The sequence below is a fragment of the Mytilus galloprovincialis genome, chromosome 10 (assembly GCF_965363235.1).
Source record: "Mytilus galloprovincialis chromosome 10, xbMytGall1.hap1.1, whole genome shotgun sequence".
Lineage (NCBI taxonomy): Eukaryota > Metazoa > Mollusca > Bivalvia > Mytilida > Mytilidae > Mytilus > Mytilus galloprovincialis.
Genome location: NC_134847.1, coordinates 44,484,255 through 44,505,903, shown reverse-complemented (window position 1 = coordinate 44,505,903; position 21,649 = coordinate 44,484,255). Strand labels below are relative to the sequence as shown.

At 31.8% G+C, this 21,649-nt stretch overlaps 1 protein-coding gene and 1 long non-coding RNA gene across 9 annotated transcripts in view; one reads left to right on the top strand and one right to left on the bottom strand.

Annotated features, from left to right (window-relative positions):
• Positions 1 to 12,171, bottom strand: part of LOC143047619 (unconventional myosin-VI-like) — a 43,534-nt gene extending 31,363 nt beyond the window's left edge. For 5 of the 6 annotated variants that reach the window (XM_076220781.1, XM_076220783.1, XM_076220784.1 and 2 more), the window contains exons 1-5: positions 11,862 to 11,972; positions 4,101 to 4,227; positions 2,957 to 3,026; positions 2,236 to 2,309; positions 909 to 1,038 (exon numbers count right to left, since the gene is read on the bottom strand). In XM_076220781.1, coding sequence (XP_076076896.1) covers positions 909 to 1,038; positions 2,236 to 2,309; positions 2,957 to 3,026; positions 4,101 to 4,217 — 391 coding nt within the window. In that variant the 5' untranslated portion in view covers positions 4,218 to 4,227; positions 11,862 to 11,972. Of the gene's footprint in view, positions 1 to 908; positions 1,039 to 2,235; positions 2,310 to 2,956; positions 3,027 to 4,100; positions 4,228 to 11,861; positions 11,973 to 12,099 lie in introns of those variants that run through there. The other variant, XM_076220782.1, reaches the window with a different exon arrangement.
• LOC143047622 (uncharacterized) lies at positions 9,864 to 21,061 on the top strand. 3 transcript variants are annotated; one of them, XR_012969618.1, is made up of 4 exons: positions 9,864 to 9,887; positions 18,882 to 18,957; positions 20,102 to 20,349; positions 20,955 to 21,061. It is a non-coding gene; the product is annotated as an uncharacterized LOC143047622 (long non-coding RNA). The 3 variants fall into 3 exon arrangements; XR_012969617.1 differs by lacking the exon at positions 9,864 to 9,887 and adding an exon at positions 12,109 to 12,132; XR_012969616.1 differs by lacking the exon at positions 9,864 to 9,887 and adding an exon at positions 18,410 to 18,526.
• The last annotated feature ends 588 nt before the right edge of the window (positions 21,062 to 21,649 follow it).

Here is a 21,649-nt window from a genome sequence, read left to right as displayed (position 1 = left end):
AATAACCAAGGTCTATCAACAGTTAATCGAATCATCATAAGTGCTGTGAGCCAGAGAATCTGACAGGAGCATTCATACATAGAAATAATTTCATTTAGCAATTTTTTAACAAATATTTTATTCAAAGCAATTGTTGGAAGCTCTCTATTCTATTATTGAAAGCAATAATACATGTGACATGATTAAAATGTGTCGTACTTTTAAAAGTCTTATTGTAGCAATCTTTTTTTTAATTTAAATGAACATTGTTCTTTTGTTTTCTATATTGTGTTTTTCGTACTGATGTTTTAATTGTCTTTTCATCATTTTTCTTTTTTTGCCATCTTTTTGTCAGCTTTTTAACTACTGTAAACCAACTTATTTTCGCAAATACTTTATTTCGCGTTATACCAATTCAAGTCCATTTCGTGGCTTTTGAAATTTCTCATTTAATTGATGTAGTTTAATAAAGATTTACTTATTTGCGACAATTTATATTTGCATTATTCTTATACTCGCGAAAGTCGCGAAAATAAATCACTCGCGAAAATAAGTTGGTTTACAGTAATGAGTTTAAATTCCCATCATTATCATTCACCAGGTATAATATAAAACCAGGCTTAATCCACAATTTTCTACATGAAAAATGGCTTGTCCCAAGTCAGGATTATGACAGTTGTTTTCCAACCTTAAGATGTGTTTGTGCTTTTTATTTTGCCTTTTGAAAGAACTTTCTGTTTTTGAATTTTCATTGGAGTTTGGTATTTTTGCTTTTATTCTTTTCACCTTTCACTAATACAGGTAAGTAAACTTTTGTGATAGTAATGTTTTCAAGAAGTTTGAGTAACACCAGAGTTAATAAATTTAGCAGAAGGGTAATATTTGGTCTTTCAGGAAAAACAAAAAAATAGATTCAGGAAAAGACATACCAATAGCAAACACATGTGGAGGCATTGTTCCTAGAGATTTTCCATTATATTTCTTGACAGTCTGTGTTGCATAAAGGTCTGGCATCTCGAAATAAGGGTTAACTGCTATCAAGATGTTAGCAGTGTAGGTCTGCAATGAAATATTAACACATAACATTAGAACATATATGCATTATAAATTAACAATTAATTTTTATACATGTAGGTATGTTTTCGTATTCAATAAAATATGTGTACAATTAATTTAATTTTCATTCAACAACCCTGTACATCATTTAACAAAACAGTACTTACATGTACATTGATATAGAATTTCAGTATCTGATTCTAAGGTGAATGAACTATATGTAAGTTTGACTAAATAACCCCATATCACTATAGTATAGCTCTGGGGCACCTGAGATCACCTCTAGTTTTCTATGTTGTGTCATGTGTACTATTGTTTGTTTGTTTGTCTTTTTCATTTTTAGCCATAGGGTTGTCAGTTTTTTTACGTTTTATGAGTTTGACTGTCCCTCTGGCATCTTTCGTCCCTCTTTTAACTAAGCTGTAACAAGTGAAACTGCGAGCTACTGCTCACTGATGATACCCCCGCCGCAAGTGGATAATATTAATTGTGTAAAAATATGCAAGTGTTTGGTAAACAGGAAGTTGTCGAGTGATGAATCTGAAAACGCATCACACAGTATAGCTGACTTATATTAACCCCTTAAACCAAATTTCAGAAATCCTTGTATTGTAGTTCCTGAGAAAAATGTGACGAAAAATTTTCAACTTGGCTATCAAGTGTTCGGTAAACAGGAAGTTGTTGAGTGATGAATCTGAAAGCGCACCACACGGTATAGCTGACTTATATCAAGCCTGAAACCAAATTTCAGAAATCCTGGTAGTGTAGTTCCTGAGAAAAATGTGACGAAAAATATTCATGGGACGGACGGACGGACTGACAGACTGACAGACTGACGGAAGGACAGACAGAGGCAAAACAGTATACCCCCCTTTTTTTCAAAGCGGGGGTATAATTATGTACATCAGGTTTTTCAGGTGTCTGATTTTTAGCTGACTGAAATGCAAAATGTAAGTTTGCATGATTTGATCTTTCAGAAATATGAATCTATACATGTATATGATTTTATATGCTTAAATTTTAGTTTTTTATGTTGTGTTCTGTATTTGCGTTTTGATCTTCGTATGTTTATAGGCATGGTGTTGTCAGTTTATTTTCGACTTAGGAATGTGAGTCTCATTGTGGTATCTTTAGCCTCTCTTTGATATATCATTATTCAATGTTATTATAAGCCTGACTAATGAACTCAGCTGTACTCACGTAGATCTGGTTTTTCAAGTATCTGATTCTTAGATTATGAAGAAGAGTGGCTTCATTCAAGTACATTAAACCACCTTAAATGTAAAACAAATCCTCAAAGTATAAGGCTTTTAAAGTACAATATACATTGATGTCTACAAATAGTGGTTAATTAAAAGGAAATAGGAAAAGTCACTTCAATAAACATACAATTTGTTATAGAGACATAAATCCATGGTAATGTATACTGTGGTTTCATTATTATTCGTTGGATACCAATTTTCTTCTATTTCGTGGGTACAATTAAACCACAATATTATTAATTGTTCAACGAATGATGAATTTTCTATAGGTTTGTATGCAGACTTCAGCAAAACCTGAAATTAAATATCCACGAATATGCAAGTTTTTCCTCTATCCATGAAAATTTGTACCAATGAAAATAAATGAATCCACAGTACGTAACATATAAAAAAAGTTTATTAAGTCCAATTAAGAATTTTATTTTATGAATGTTTGCCTCCTTATCAGGGCTAAACAAAAATCTATTTCTAAAACTACATTTTTTGAAAATCTATCACCTCAAGGTTAACTGCATTTTGATTAAGCAAAGTGTGCAGAATTTCTTCTATCACCTCTCTGTATATAAGGTGTGTAAAATTCCTCCTACCATAGGAGGATAATAGATAGGAAGCAAGCATTTCTGTGCATTATAGACATATAATACATTTTTTGTACTTACAGTTATCATCAACATCTTTATTATCATACTCTTCAGCTGGGAAGGTTCTGTCATACACTGAATGTATTGCCTGAAACGCGAAAACAGGCACAAAATTAATTCAGTTGCATGCTTATTGTTATGCATTTACTTTTCTTCATTGGCTAGAGGTATAGGGGGAGGGTTGAGATCTCATAAATATGTTTAACCCCGCCGCAATTTTGCGCCTGTCCCAAGTCAGGAGCCTCTGGCCTTTGTTAGTCTTGTATGATTTTTAATTTTAGTTTCTTGTGTATAATTCGGAGTTTAGTATGACATCCATTATCACTGTACTAGTATACATATTTTAGGGGCCAGCTGAAGGACACCTACGGGTGCGGGAATTCTGGCTACATTGAAGACCCATTGGTGGCTTTCGGCAGTTGTCTGCTATATGGTCGGGTTGTTGTCGCTTTGACACTTTCCCCATTTCCTTTCTCAATTTTATATTGCATATATATTCGGAAGAAGTAAAGGGGTTGTGATTTCTGTTTTTGAGTCTTATATAGATCATAGAATTGAAAAAGTTTCAAGATCTTTATGTTCATGTCTTTGTTTCATATTTTCATTTATAAATAAGGTGCCACAATTGACTACCTATATATACCTCAAACTTTTTTTTCTCATGTTTGATCTGATTAATTTCAATTTACAAAAAAGTACAAAACAAGTAAACTGTATACAATGCATTTGTAACACATGCTCCATATTTCAATAGGACATCTGGCTCACATGCAGTTCACATTTCAATCATTAAAATGACATATACTAAAGAAAGACACACTGTTGATATGACCTTTACTTATTCATTCTGGTTGAGACTTGAGAGTTGTCTCATTGACATATAAACTGCATTTTCTAATTTTTGGATGAATCTTAATAATTCTCTTACACAATGGCTCTTTGGGCATGACAATTAGCAAGAAAAAATGAATTCAAATTTTAGGAAAGTCCCTTACATACTTCATCCACATTTTTCATTGAACCATTAAAATATAACCATGTATACTGTATTCCAATAAAACTTTGAGATGTGAGCACTAAGTCAGTTATAATATTCATATATATGTATTTGGGTTTTTTTCAGTTTTTTTTAAATTCTAATATCAATTTGTTATCAACTTACAGTTCCCGGAGCATCAAATGGTTCAATTGTGACGTCATCTGATCCGATGTCTACAATACGACCCAGTTTAAACCCATCATGGGCGTGGGGCACCCATACCTTCTTTCCACCATCCATAGTGGATTACCTGAAAATAGAAAAGTAATCTACTCAAAATACATGAAATAACAAAATATTCTCCCAAACCCTGACAAAAATATAAAATCATAAAAGACAGCCACTGAATAAGTACTCGACTATAACAGGCATATGAAAATGTGATGGTGTTAAACCAGTTTACTCGAGACCAGACCTAAGTCAAGCCCGTATCCAGGAATTTCAAGGGGGGGGGGTTCGTTGGACTCATGAACTCGACTTTAACAGTCACAATTTGAACAAAACGGTTGACTTTAACAGTGCTTATTTGATTTCAAGGGGATTTCCGAACCCCCCCTGGCTATGGGTATGTAAGTTTTATGTTTTAATACAACTCTCCTCCTCCTATTTAATATATATCATGTATATAGTGTAAACTTTTTAACTTTGAAATTCTTGATCTTTCAATAAAAATTATTGATTATGATGTGGATAGTTCGTTTAAGTTAAGGAAGTATAACAGACTACACATGGAAAGCTAATGAGATATTTATCAACAAAATCTCCATTATCTCAATGTAAAATCTGTACTGTCTGATACATGTACATGTATATACAGTTTCACCTTGAAGCTAACGAAATATCTATATTTTCTTGGTATAAGATGTATTTTACCCAATGGCAAATCAATTGTCATAATTGTTATTGCTTGTTCACATTAATTTTTATTGAAAAATGGTTTGTAAACGTTCTGAGTCACTGTATGTATATAAGAGATTAAAATTACACATGTTGTTGACATTCATTTAGATGAGTTTTAACATATGTATACATGCTTGCATGTAATCTGGTTTTTCAAGTATGACTTTAAATAACATAATTGTATTGTGTACTTTAGGGTCCACTGAAAAGATGATTTAAATACAGGTACTTAATATCCTAAAATAGAATAAATCTCTAGGTCCTATTACCCTAGTGTAGCGTCCTTAATTATTACCTCTTATCGACCTTCACATGAAAGGATTAGTAATTATTTTAGAAGACGCACTGTAAAAATTAAAATCTTTCACTTAAAGCTTAAACTGTTTAAATGCTTCCTAATTAAAAGTAATATATTTCTTCCATGAAGGATGTTTATATCAGTCTTTTGAAATCCTCCATAAAACAATACACTTTGCACCTCAAACAAGGCATTCAAAGGACTTTAGTACATTTATATCTAAATCACAGTACATGTATTATAGTGGACTAATTTTTTCAAGTATTAGAGGTGCATTAGGTCTTCTTGTTCTAAAATACCCTGCAGAAATCTTAAAAAGATAGCAGGCATGTATTCTATGCATAAATAACATGCATTGATGTTAAGCCATTAATTGAGGTGACTCACTATCTAAATGGTGACACAGTCCTTTAGACAGTTTATACATCAACAAGTCATCAAAGTAGATTATCATTTAACTTTAGATTACAACCCGTCTAATCAAGGTATATACCTGTTTCTTCCTACTTCTAATCAATAGAATGCATGTAATGGTAATCAGGGTGAAATTTAAATATTTATATCTTGATATATATATACAAACCAAGGTGATCCATTGATTTAAGATACCTTCTGCTTCTAGTATAATGTACTTAAAGAGACATTGCTTACTCTTACTTTTCTTCTTAAATTCAATGAATTGTTCCTTGTTAAAGGTTGTACTTTAACCTATAATTGTTTACTGTCTTCACATTGTGCCTTCCTTAGAGAGTTGTCTCATTGGCACTCATGCCACATCTTCTTATTTATTTTGCACATTTTAATTTTTATCAAAGGAGTAGGGGCATTAAGGCCTAGTTTTGGCCCAAGAAAATGAAATGTTCGATAACTATTTCAAATTGGCACATAATGTTTAGAAATGCATAGGGTCAAGAAATATAAATGAAAAACATTAAGACTTTTATCGGATGACGTCACAATTACGTCATCATATGTACTGTTTTCACAAAAACGATGAAAAATACAGAATTTATGCAGTTTTCTCACTTTATTTCCGTTGTGGAAACATCCTGCGCAGCCGAGAAACAACAACATAATTTAACAAAAGCTTTATTATAACTATTGGCATTATCTCAACAAATATAAAGTTGTTTCTTGGTTGCGCACATATATTTTCAGTCTAAAATATACTTAAAATTTGATGAAAAAACAAGGAAAATCATGAAATTCAACAAAATATGCTAATTAGGTTACAATTTGTTGCCATGGTAAATTGTTTGATGTCAAATTTGTTTTGTTTTTCTTAGTACCTTATACCTTAGACAAGTTTTCAGTAATTTAAGAATATGTATGATAACTTTAAAATTTGCAGTAATTTTTGGGCCAAATAAGGGCCTTATTGCCCCTACTCCTTTATCAAGTTTTAAATACTGTGCTTTTGTTAAACGTAACACTGATTTACTGCTTATGTCATTATTTTTCTCTCACTTGTGTCATAAATAATGGCTAAAATGTGTGTGCACAAAATATATCTATAGATAAAATATTTGAATAACAATTATAACATATGATATATTTGAGTTTAACAAAATAAATAAATTTTAAAGAATATTTAACAAAATACAAGTAGAAAGTCCTACTTAAAATCTGTAAAGAGACTTACATTTTGTAAGGGCACTGGAATAAGCTGTTATATTCTGTTGTTTAAAATCTTTTCTATCCATATTTATTGACAAATTTTGGGAATGGATTGAGGGATAAATCAACTAAAATACATCAAGTTGCTGCAGGAACCATGATTGTAATTCTTGCTCATTTGAAAGACCAAAAGAAATGATACATAACAAATTGTCATTTAAGGCATTTCAGCACAAAATGTACTTAAGGTAAACAGCAAGTTTTTCCCTCCAAAAACACATTAGAAAAAGGCAAGTTGGCATTAGCAGGAAGTGATATATATATATCAGAAATTGCTTTGGTTTTCACAAAAGACATCATACTTATTTATTATGTTATTAAATAGTCTTAAACTTGCCTCCCTTAAAATCACAGCCATGACGGACAAAGATTTGAACCCCATATCATTGTAATATAATCATACAAACACCATAGAACTTACTGAGTGTTTTTTATTGTGAAACAACATATGATCTGATTGTCCAGAATACTTTGGATGTGCATGTTTATATATGACTTACAGATAACCTCTGTCTTTTGAAATATACATGTATGTCAAGTATGTTCATTTCTATGCAAAATCTTATCTTTAATTTTATACTTGAAAAACAGCTGTTGCTTTATTTTGTTTAGTTGCTGTCTCATTGACCTTTGAACCCAAAATCTAATTTTATTCAAAATTTTAGTTGCAACCAATATCTACTTTCGTTCATATTCATATTTTTAAAAATACAACCATTAAGCAAAAAATTAGATATGAGACAAAATAATCAATGTAAATGTACTTACATTGAGTGTTATGATTTTTAACCTACACAATTAGATTTTTATTCAATTGTCAACTGATTGTAGATATTTTTTTACTTCCTCTTTATATTTAGAATTGATGACTGTCACATAATTTACAGAATTCTATTGGATTTTATATTACTGCTATATTATATCTACATTTTCTGCTATAGATCAATAGACTGTTAATACTTCATACCTATGGTTTTTAAAAGAATATTTATCGGTTGCCATGCAACCTAAGGTAAAATTGTAATCAAATGATCATGTTCATACATATAGTAGCAATAAGGAAACTCTACCAGAACAAAACATAGAAGGCATTGTTTCAGCAGCCCTTTATTTTTCATTACTTTTTTCTATCGTAGCAATAAGAACAATTTTCTTTATAAATAATTGCCTTAAAATCATGACAAAGAGCTTTAGTCAATGTGTATAATGTGCATTTATGGGGTTGCAGCAAAATATATTGTCAAAATAAAAAAACATAATCACTACACCATGTACATTGGAATGTGTCTGTTGGGCAACATGCTGCTCATCTCACATTTCATGTCAAATTTACATTGAAATCTGGATTAAACCACTTATTTCATGAATTTGGTAAACTATACATTCTTAAAATTAGCACCATCTCATATGAATACATGTTTCAAATATTAAGAAGATCAGTGATCACAAATTTGAGGTTCATATGACTGCATGAGCAGCTTAAACCAAAACTTGTAAACAATGAAACAATGTATTCATACTTATTGAAGGGCGAAAGTAAGACTCGAAAACATGATCCTTCCATACTTTTGATGGAATAAAAAGTGTTGTTTTCAATTACCATGATAATACAAGCAAATCTAGTATTTTGCAGAAAATATTCATTGCTCCAGACAAATTTTCATTTCAAATTTATGGCAAAAATAAGTTATTGATCAGTTTTTTCTGTTATTCATGATTTATATTCATATTGAGGATTTTCTTATGCTTTTCAATAACAAGACCTTTTTTATTTTGCAAGTTATGTCTCATATGATACAACCCTAGACTAAAAGAGTGAAAAAAAAGTATACATCTTCAACTATCAATCATGCTGATAATAAATATGACTTACCTCCCTTGAAGTGGCTGAGGTTGCAAATTGAACATAGACAAAACTTTCTATTTCTTTCTAAATATGATCAAGTAACACATGAACAGTGCCTTGTATGAACAACTGTAGATCTACATAAGGATGAACAGTGATGCATCTGTCATTAGAGGACCCTTTTTTATTTTCTGAAGGAGGAGCTGAAGGATTTTATAAATAAATTAATAAGTCTGTCTCACAAATTTTAGAAGCTCTTCTTGTATGTGTCTTGAAGAAATCAACATCTGTTGTTATTTAGATACACATGAAATTTTAGAGAAAATACATGTGCATGTCATTGTATGTCACTAATCATTCTGATAAAGCTATTTATCTCCTTATTACTTGGGGGGGGGGGGGGATTTAGAATTCTTTAAATCCAGGACCTCGGGATTCCACACCCCTCATTACTGAGATACAAAATCCAAAATCACTGACTTAGTGTTTTTCACATGAAAACATTGTTTCCATTTTACAGTGATTTAATTAACCAATTGTGTATTTTTTACAGGTATTAAAACAAGACTTTGAAGATATAAAAATCAATGATGGAATGTAGATAGACATTTTATAATACTACCATGAAAAATTTAAATGTAGAGAAAAATATCAAACACAGCAGCGATTTCTTGTCAATGTCAAATCAAATTAGGCAACCATTGAAATTTTAGGGTATGATAAACTTGATGAAATAAATCTGGGGAAAAAATCTGTATAGAAAGAAAAAAATGTTCACTCGACCATGTTGACATTAAAAAATCACCGTCTGAGAGAGGTTTAAAATAACCAATGCAACTGCATGCACCTTGAGCATTTTGTCAATGAGTAAAATGATGGAATCTTTGGTTATTTGAGCAAATCTTTTTCCAAGCAGACACCATAATTACCTTAAAATTAGTATAAAATATTTCAGAATCTGTCATTGAATTGTGGTAGACAAATAATTACTGTTCTGTGTATAAATTACAAATGCCATTGGTATAGACACCATTGACCAGTTGACCAAATATCAATAAACAAATACATGTACTATAACTTATTCAATTATGTTATAGTTACATGTACATGTAATTGTTTTATTCCCACCAGGTGAGGACAGGTGTACACCATGTTGTTAATTGACTTGTTATTGACAGGTAAGTGCTAGGTAAGGAAATTACAGTTAATTATGTCATCTTTAGTTATTCAAGATATTTATTTTTTAACCTTTATCTTATATAGTACACAATTTGATTTCCTGAGGTTATTTTAGTTGAAAGAAAGGATTAATATTAAATTCTTTGTTCAATTGACACACCATATATATATATATTCTTTAACCTTCAGCAAATTTGCAAATTAAACAGAAAATTTGATAAAGTTTTGTAAACACTGAAGAAAATTAAGCCCAGCAACAAAACATTCAAATAATAAAATTGAGAATGGAAATGGGGAATGTGTCAAAGAGACAACAACCCGACCAAATAAAAAACAACAGCAGAAGGTCACCAACAGGTCTTCAATGTAGCGAGAAATTCCCGCACCCGTAGGCGTCCTTCAGCTGGCCCCTAAACAAATATATACTAGTCCAGTGATAATGAACGCCATACTAATTTCCAAATTGTACACAAGAAACTAAAAATTAAAATAATACAAGACTAACAAAGGCCAGAGGCTCCTGACTTGGGACAGGCGCAAAAATGCGGCGGGGTTAAACATGTTTGTGAGATCTCAACCCTCCCCCTATACCTCTAACCAATGTAGAAAAGTAAACACATAACAATACGCACATTAAAATTCAGTTCAAGAGAAGTCTGAGTCTGATGTCAGAAGATGTAACCAAAGAAAATAAACAAAATGACAATAATACATAAATAACAACAGACTACTAGCAGTTAACTGACATGCCAGCTCCAGACTTCAATTAAACTGACTGAAAGATTATGATTTCATCATACATGTATGAACATCAGGCACAATCCTTCCCGTTAGGGGTTTAGTATCATACCATCATAACATATATGAGAAGAACATAACCCGTGTCAAATAAAACTGGTTTAGACTTTGCAATTCTAAAACACAAACTGCTGACTGATAATTAGTGTGTATGCCGATATGAAAAGAAGGAGATTATAGTGTATGTCATTGCCAATGAGACAACCAAAGTTTTCAAAATAAAGTGGAATTATGGGAAACCATAGTCATGATAGACTATCATTTTGATTTCTAGCTAGAGCACTATTAGTCTTCAACAATGAGAAAAAACATACTGTATAGTTGGCTTTATAAGATCTTACCTAACTTGAATAATATGAAACCATATTCAATTGAGAAAAATAACCACCTTATTTATCATGTTCTAAATAAACAATTGTTTGTCTACATGGTCTACATGTATTTGAAATGTTTAGCATTGACCAGTGGTGGATATGGTCATTTATACAACTCAAAATAGTTGAACTTAACCATCATTGCCAAAGGAGGATCCAGGGGTTGATTGAATAGGGAATCACTGAAGCATAAATGGAGAGGGCCCACCGTCAGTCATTGCTTCCACCCATACAAAAAGTTCTTGATCCACCACTGAATGCATTGGCTGCTTCTGTCAATGCATTCAATTTGGATTTGAAACTTCAGATCATAATAATGATTATTGGAGTTTTCAATCACTGGCAAAAAGTAAACAAGGAAATTTAATGATAAAATAGACTTGTGAACTTCCCCCTTCAATATGTGTTTGTCTGTATCACATCCTGTTAAGCAAGCTATAGACATGTGGGTTAAACAGTAACAATGATACTTATTACCAGATAATCTCCTATATGTATTATAATATATGTGATAATCTATATTGAATTGAAAGGGTGTGTCACCTAAATTTGAAAGTTTGCTTTTGTAGCTCTGACATCATTTCAAACGTCAAAAACCCTTGAATTATATCAGATTACAACATACTGCAAACAAGTCATTGATAAAAAATTTAGAAAACCCTTTTTACCTGGAATTATCAAGTATGACTTTTTACATGTTTTACCTGTATATTCAGGTGTGGATATTAGGCTTGATTTCAGAGTTTGTAACAATTTTGTCACGAACTGAAAACCTATCATCCTTCCTTATTTAAATAATTATTTATTCTTACCAAAAATTTGTATCCAGTAATTGTGTGTTGAAGGTGTTTCTCTGTTTTATTTCCCAAGTTTATTACCGGTGAGTTGACCTGCTAAAAATAGGAGTAGACGCGCAGTGATATTGAAAACACCTGTTCAAATAGTTCCTTTATTTTCTTTTGTTTTGACCTCTAATAATTACTGGAAGTCCAAGAACTTACCAACCGAAAGAAAGAGTAAATACTTGGGTTTAAGAATCAGCCAACTTACCTAGGGAGTACCTATTTCGTACTTTTTTGCCAGGTATGCTGAATTGCCGGATGTCAAATAATACACAAAATAAAATGGGAAATAAAATGAACCGTTTAAATTCCGGCCTAACATTGAAAACTTCAAGAATTTAAAAATTATATTGATGAATGAGATGCCAATAACAATACGATAAATCATTAAAAAAAAATACGCACCTCCATGACCAAAAGAAGAAAAAAGAAGAATGACAGAATTGTTTTTTTTTAGAATGGATGGGAGTTTTTAATTTCCTTATTATTTTAATTTAAGGAAATTTGTCTTAATCGGCTTTTATAGAACATGTAGAAATTACTCTTTATTTTTTCATATTTTTGTGAACATGATTATATTATGATTTTTTTCTGAAACTATTTTACTATTTGTTTTTACTCTAGATCTGCACATCTTTTATTTCTGTACTCAAAATTGTATTTTGTTTCTTTTCGATGATGATTTTTCACAGTATCCACCGCTAGATGATTTCCCGCTTAAATCAGAGACATATATTAAGTGGCAGATCCAAAACTTTTTATAGAGGTTGGAGAGGGGGGCACTGACTGACCTAAAAGGGGGGCGCTGCAGTCATGCTTCAGTGATTCCCTATATATATAAATTAATCAACCAACGTAACATCTATGATTTATGTCTCGGGTTCAATATATTAATTTGCTTTTACCTGGTAACAGTATATCTAATATATATCTTAATTCCTGCTTTTACTTTACATATAGTGACGGCTAAAATTTTTTGAACCATGTATTGTATCTTTAGTATGAAAATGAACTACAATATTAGTTAATGTATTGATAAAAGATGACCGTTTATTGACCGGTAATAAATGTCTTATTTTACTTATTTAGGATTGCTGTTTTGTAAACGTACACCAATATCTCTTTTCTTAACCATTCATTAATCGAGCGACAAAAACAAAGCAAGAAAACAGGAGAAAAAATAAAATCTAACCATGCTATATATATATATATATATATATATATATATATATATATATATATATATATATATATATATATATATATATATATAAACAATATCAGGAGTGCATAACTTCAAATTGCGTACCGCGCGGGTCTTCAGGACTGCAAATTTATGGTATGCCCGGTGTAAAAGTGGACATTATTCTCAGTAAACAATTTATACATGCTATACTAGCTAAGAAATGACACCACAACCAATAGCTATACATATCAACTAGATCCTATCATAGTTCCCTTTGTTTTTTCCTTAAACGTTATTCGGACATCCTTTTACTAACCCACTGACCTTATATGTTTTTATGACCTGCTGGTTTGTACTAAACATTTGATGTTTATATGTTTAAAATTGTAAAAAAAAAAGAAGAAAAAATGTTAATCATGTAACTAATATTCGTATTTCAATAGGCTATAGACGTAGTTGAAATATATGTTATACATTGACTGCCGGATTGAAGGAGAAAAGTGTTCATTACTCTCCATTTTTCATTAAATGTACTTCGTTGCAAACATTGCAAGAAATTAAAATTCAGTTTTACGAAGGCACTTTTCGTTCATCTTTTCTTGGGGGGGGGGAGGGAGGGATGTTCAATATGATAGAGATACCTTCTATTTGTAAATTGTTTACTTATAATTATAAACTGGTCATTTGTAACATTAAGGAAGGGGAAGAAGTTAAGAGGGGGGTGGGGGGGGTTACCGAGAAGTTTTAAAAATTGAAAGGTGTTTTCCAATTTTTCAATACTTAAAAATGGGTGTAGAAGGGATCAAAATTTGCTCACACGATTTGAACAATTCTGTATCTCAAGCTTACAAATTTAAAAATCATAGTTAAAAATGATAATAGACAAGTGGAATGTTGCCAAAGAGTCTACAATTAATACGACCATAGCCAATTTGATGAATACACCAAATCAGTATTTCATTGGCTGTTTTTCAGCAGGATTATCTAACACATGATTCAGATGTAATTACTTTATTATATCTTGTGTCATCATTTTTTTACTTTAAATTTCATTTCAATATTAGTTTCATGACTGCAAGTCAGTACGTTTTCTGTTTGTTTGTTGGATATGAAGAACGACCATATGCAGGGATGGATGGTTTGGTGTCTCAGATTTTGCAGGTTTTCTCGAAGCATGTATGGTATCCATATGTTGTTTTGTTTACTCCCCCCGCCCCCGCCCCCCCCCCAAAAAAAAACAACCAATATTAGTCGCGTACTCTGTCGATGCAACAAGTCACGATCCATTAGAAGTGCTACCTTCATTTATACCATCAAAATAAATAATTTAACCCATCTTTTTATTATGGGATGACAGAAACAGAAAGGGGATCAAGTCAGACGGTTAGAAAAATTTGTTACAATTTAATGTTTACTGCCGATAACTTCATTTCAGTGAACAGAATTCAATTAATGTATTAGTATTATATTACTGACCTGATAAATACAGGAGAATAACATATTTTGAAAAATATCGTGACTTTTTTTAAATAGTTTAAATATTAATTTTCAATTATACAATTGAAATTTTTATATTAATTTGAGATTAAAGTTATGTTGATCTATAATATACATTTGTATCTAATAAACTTGACCAACTTCTTAATATTAGGCAGACCGTACTCATATGGTCTCCTCGAACATATACATGTTATATATTCAAGAAATGAGACCGCAAAATAGAGTTCAACTAGATCCTATCATATTTCCCTTTGTTTTTTCCTTTGTCGGTATTCGGACATCCTTTTACTAACCCACTGACCTTTTTTGAGAAATATGTAGGGTGTTTTATGACCAGTTGGTTTGTACTTTAAAACATTTAATGTTTATATGTTTAGAATTGTAAAAAAAAATGTTAATAATCTTTTTTTTTTTTTTTTTGCATAGACTTTAGACTTAGTTGAAATATGTCATTATGTGTTATACTCTGGCTGCCAGATTGAAGTAGAAAAGTGTCCATAACTCTTCATTTATCATTAAATAGTACTTCGAGGCAAAATTGTAAGAATTTGAAATTCAGTTTTACTAAGGAACCTTTCGTTCATCTTTTCTTGTGGAGGGAGGGAGGGGTGTTCACTATGAACAAACTTTTTACCGTAAATCGTTTACTTTAAAAGGAACTTGTCATTTTTAACATAAAGGAAGGGATAGAAGTTAAGGGGGTCTTGATAAATTAAAAAAAAATTAAGGTGTTTTCCCATTTTTCAATATTTTAAAAATGGGTGTGGAAGGGATCAAAATATGCTCACACGATTTGAACAATTTTGTATTTCAAGCCTACAAAAATCATAGTTGTTTCTATATATTACAAATTGATTACTTCAGAATCATTTTGTCAGTGAGCATAGATGAATTTTATAGCCCCGAAGACCCTTGCGGTACACAATTGGAAGTTTTATAACTCGTGATCCCCCTTCTGTCATCCCAAAATAAAACAAGAATGTGTCCATAGTATGTACACGGATGCCCCACTCGCACTATAGTTTTCTATGTTCAGTGAACCGTGAAATTGGTGTAAAAAATCTAATTTGACATTTGAATTAGATAGATCATATTATCAAAGGGAACATGTGTACTAAGTTTCAAGTTGATCGGACTTCAACTTCATCAAAAACTACCTTGACCAAAAACTTAAACCTGAAACTTGCACTATCATTTTCTATGTTCAGTGGACAGTGAAAGGGGTCAAAAATCTAATTTGACATTCAAATCAGAAAGATCATATCATAGGAAACATATATACTAAGTTTCAAGTTGATTATTATAATACTTCATCAAAAACTTATAAACCTTTAACGGGACAGACGAACGAACGAACGGACAGACGGAGGGACGGACGATCGAACGGACGTATTTAATCGATGCCCTGCCTTTTTATTTTTCACTTTTTCACTCTGTACGGTCATGCCTTTTATTTTTACAAAAATTGTCATCCTGTTTTTTTGGTTTTTTTTATTGGAAAAGGGGGGGGGGGTGTCACCGAAACACTGCTCCCGGAGCATTCCGTACAGCCAAGCCATCAGGTTAAAACGGATTTGATCATCGGAATCAATATTAAATCATCGTTTGGGGCAACTCAGACAGCAATTGAAATCAAGAGGTTATAAAAACAAAACTATTTCAGAAGCTTTCGGTAAAGCAAAAGAAAAAGACCGAACAAACCTACTTGTATACAAAGAAAAGACAGCCCAGACAAATAAAATCCCGTTTAAATTGTTGTTAGGTTTCATTCTGACCTGACAAATCTTTCATCAATTGTCCACAAACACTGGTGTCTTATTGAAAATGATACTTCCTTAAAAAAGATTTTTCCATCATTCACCTCCCGTTATGGCTTACCGCAGACCCAAAAACCTCAAAGATATTCTAATAACATCCAAAATATTTAAACAGGAGGTATCAACAATCGGAGGTTATAAACCATGCGGAAGGGGCAATTGTAAGTGCTGCAAAATTGCCAACATCGAAACCCAATCCGTAGCACAGTCCCAAAGAAAAAAATATAACATATTTATAACATCAAATTGCAAAACGCAAAATTGCATTTATGTTCTAACGTGTGGGACTTGCAAATTACAATATGTTGGTGAAACAGAAACACCATTTAACATCCGACTAAATAACCATCGGTCATTTTATACAAAAGAAAGAAACTGCCCAATTACAAGACACATTTTAAGAGCAGGACATGATTTTGAAAACGTCATATTTCAAATCATTGAGAAAAATCAAAATTGGGATACACAATGAAGACAGAAGAGAAGAGATTTTGGATACACCAGTTACGAACTCTTGAACCTGATGGACTCAATGAGAGAGACGAAAAAAGATTTAAAAGCAAATCAAAAACAATAATTATCTTGAAATCAAAATATTGGGTATTGCTATTTAAAATCTAATAGAACTTTTTAATGTATTACTTAGCGTGTTTAAGTTATATTCTTAGACATTTATATATTTTTAATTCAGTAACTGTATCAGTTTATTTTCACAAACTGATCCACGCTTAAATAGATTGAATGTTGTTTGTTGCTATTTTTAGTTATCAAAGGTACCAGGATTATAATTTAATACGCCAGACGCGCGTTTCGTCTACATAAGACTCGTCAGTGACGCTCAGATACAAAAAAGTTGAAAAGCCAAAGAAGTACAAAGTTGAAGAGCATTGAGGACCCAAAATTCCAAAAAGTTGTGCCAAATACGGCTAAGGTAATCTATTCCTGGGATAAGAAAATCCTCAGTTTTTATAATAATTTAAAGTTTTATAACAGGAAATTTATAAAAATGACCACATAATTGATATTCATGTCAACACCGAAGTGCTGACTACTGGGCTGGTGATACCCTCGGGGACGAAACGTCCACCAGCAGTGGCATCGACCCAGTGGTGTAAATAGTTATCAAAGGTACCAGGTAGACAGTATATATATATAATACATGGGTTCGAATCCCGGCGAGGGAAGAACAAAAATTTGCTAAAGCAAATTTACAGATCTAACATTGTTGGGTTGATGTTTAGACGAGTTGTATATACATAATGTACACAGCCATGTATCACTATCATTGCTAGTGATCCGATGGATAAATCTGTTGTAGAGTTGTCACTGACATACTTATTAATATAATTATTTTCTGTGACTGTATCTTGCATTAATTTGTAGGATCCTTTACTATAGATAATTGAGCTGATCTGTAACAATAACATCTCCATGCCATATATATCATGTACTGTAGTACGACGCTAGATTAAAACTGACGAGGAAAGGTAACACACGGCCACCGAAAGCTTTATTATGAAGCCCAGGTGGTCGTGTGGTCTAGCTGGACGGCTACAGTGCAGGCGATTTGGTGTCACGATATCTCAGTAGCATGGGTTCGAATCCCAGCGAGGGAAGACCAAAAATTTGCGTTTCCCTCAGTTTTAGTTTGTTACCCCGATTTTGTTTTTGGCCATGGATTTATGAGTTTTGAACAGCGGTATACTACTGTTGCCTTTATTTATTTCGAGTTCATTCGATTCCCTTAGTTTTTGTTAATTGCCTTGATATGCCTCTTCTCAATCGAATTCTTAGATTTGATGCCTTAATGTTACAACAATAGAACATTTTCCTACTTCATAAATAAGATTTACCGTAAAAAAAAAGTTAAGATAAGCAAACATCATTACAAGAAACTGGAAAACACTGATGTGTATATATTTTCCTTTTGCTTTCCGATATTTGTTTGTTGGCTTGTCAATTAGACTATCTACAAACAAATAAAAAAAAAACAATATCTTAGGAAACAGGAATACAAAGATCAGAAGTGATTTCCCTTTTTGTTTTCCGTAATTTGTTTATTGGCGTGTATATAAATCTCTGTTATGCGTTAAATTGATTAGAAAAATTTGAAATCTGTAAAACAGTAAAGGGTGAGTTGAATTTTTCTCTTTATCAAAATACAAAGATATTTATTGAAGATTTTTAAATTAGAATCATGAATTTAGACAGTAGTATTTTTAACGATGTGCAAGTCTCACTAATCGATTAGTAAGATAACGATTATGAAACTATTGGCGGGAATCGCATGAACTAAAAAAGTAGGAGAGACTTGGCGCGACGATACTTAATCTTCTGCTGCAGTATGCACTAATTTCCCGCCATTCGAATTCTCTCTAAAAATGATTTTTCATCAACTTACTTGCAGACACAATAACATTGCGAATGGAAATCAGGAAAATGTGAAACAAGCATGTTTAGTTTTAAATGCAACCTTTTCTTTTAAAGTTTGCCAAGAACATTGCCAATATGAAAGCAGCAATCATTGGTTTACTTATCTGTTGTTGTGCGGCATATCTCTCAGGTAAGATTACGAGACACCCGCGTTTACCAAGCGCAACGTCCAAAGTGTCTACTTGGTGCAGTCGTATTTTAAAGGTGTTTCACCTCTCGTTAATTTCTTAATTTATTTCAAATAAACATGCATTTTTGTTTTGTAGATAATGTTACAACTTATTCAGGTCTCACTTTGCTGAAAAGTTTTATCTGCAAATTCATAAATGTGAACTGTTTTGATTGATTATTTCCAAATATGTTGATGACATTTTTTGGAAATTATTATCATTATTTATATACCATATTGAAATTATGTGTAATCTTTCTTACATAGCAACATATTTTCCCTACAGAGACGCATTGTTTGCATTAAACAACTACTTTTTGAAATAAAAAATAGATCTTCAATACGGCGAATCTTTACTTATTAGATAGATGTTTTTTTTTTTATTATTAAATATCAGTTTTTATCTAATTTATAAGCGGAATTTTTTATTTGTATTCCTTACTTCCACAACAGAACTGTTAATTTTATATTTTAGCTAAACATAATAATAACGAAAAATATAGAAAATCGAATAATTTATGCAAGTTTTAATTAAACTCAATGATTTGAAGAATTGTTCTCTGTATTTATTCTCATCGGAATTTGTCTAATGCTTAGTCCGTTGCTGTGTGTGTTACATTTTAATGTTGTGTCGTTATTCTCCTCTAATATTTAATGAGTTTCCCTCAGTTTTAGTTTGTTACCCCGATTTTTTTTTTTTTTCCATAGATTTATGAGTTTTGAACAGCGGTATATGTTGCTTTTATTTACGGAGCAACACAATAATCTCAATAATTATGTAGTTCAAAATGGGGTAAAAAAACGACAAAAATAATCGTAACCTCGTTAAGGTGTAATGCTGCAAACACAAAGCGTTTATATATTTTTTTTATACATTACTCAACTTGAATGATTTACACAACAAAAACGAATGCGCCAACCAATTAATTTTTCATATCGTTGTAGCGGAAATGTTTACAGCAATGGAATATATATTTGTATCAAAATTATTTGTATGGATTTTCAAGAAAGCATGATTTAAAATGATAACATTTGTAGTATTGAATTTAATTTGGGAAACAGATATGATCTTATTCAATTATATATATAAATATACATATTGTAGTAACTGAAGCCAATTATGGCTGTCCATATCCTGCTTTGTGTCGACTCCATTGCCTTAGGAAACTCTGTCTCATTGGACGCTGCGGAGGAAGAGGCTGGATAAAAAGGCAATGCAAATGCCATGTCTGTAAGAAGTCAAATAAAGACAAGGCCGATGAGGAATTCCCAGCAGATGAATCCAATGAGGAATTCCCAGCAGACGAATTCACGGATGAATTCCCAATAGACGATATCAACTAACTGTATATTGTGAGTAATTTTATCATTTACTTAATATTATCGATCTTATTGGAATTCAGAGTACAATTCAGTTAAATCCACGTAAAATACGATTGTTGGTTAACTGTATGTAGACGTAATATCAGTTGACACCTTTCGGATTACCTTTCCAATAACCGTTGGCATATGCGTAAGGTCTGATTTGTATAGATCTGAGACAAAGACTTATTAATCGCTAAAACTCTGAATGATTGGATCTGAACGTCACTGGTGATTCTTTACATTACTATAAGACGTGTCACGGTACTTATCTTTCCTAATTCATGTATTTGGTTTTGATGTTATATTTGTTATTCTCATAGGATTTTGTCTAATGCTTAGTCCTTTCTGTGTATGTTACATTTTAATGTTGTGTCGTTCTCCTCTTATATTTAATGCGTGTCCTCAGTTTTTAGTTTGTTACCCCAATTTTGTTTTTATCCATGGATTTATGAGTTTTGAACAGCGGTATACTACTGTTGCCTTTATTCATGTAGACGAAACACGGGTCTGGCGTATTAAATTATAAGTATGGTACTTTTGATAACAATTTTACCTTTTATTCTTTCATGATGTTTTTTATTTTCCTTTTTCAGATGTTTGTCTACAGCAAGTTACGACATAAAGACACATTATAAACAATTATCGAGTAAATATCTGAGAATATAATACATAAAATATTAAAAATAAATCTTGTTACCAATCGGATTTTGTTCATATATATATATATACTTTACTTGTCAAAATAAGTATAGTCTGTAGGTACATGTAGCAAGAAGAGTGGTGATGTAAAGAACCGAAAATCGTATTACAAAGAAACACAAAATACATGTATATTACGGGCAAAAGAAAAAATAAGTTAATGTGAGAAAAGCTTCAACAGAATAATATCGAACTTCGTTGAGTCAAAGTCGGAAGGGTAGACAAAAAGTATTCGTTTTATCCGAGGTTGACTTATTCGAAGTCAAGAGCGTCGTTATAAATTTGGAATGCATAAAATACAGTATGAAATTTGTGTAAAGTTGAATTTTGAACTTTGTGCCTTTCAAGTCCATATATATCTTTTATCATCACATTTAGAATTAAACACACAAGAACCAATACAAAACCTTCACAAAATTTATAAAAATCAATACACAAATATCAACAATCGTCAGTCACTATCAATCTAAGAATCCTTGCGGAACGAAAAAGTCCTCTGAGATCAATGTTTATGACCATCTTCTTTGTAGTTAAGTGGCACATGTCCCAGAATATTGCTAAACATTCAAAATAAAGTTGTTTTTACTCC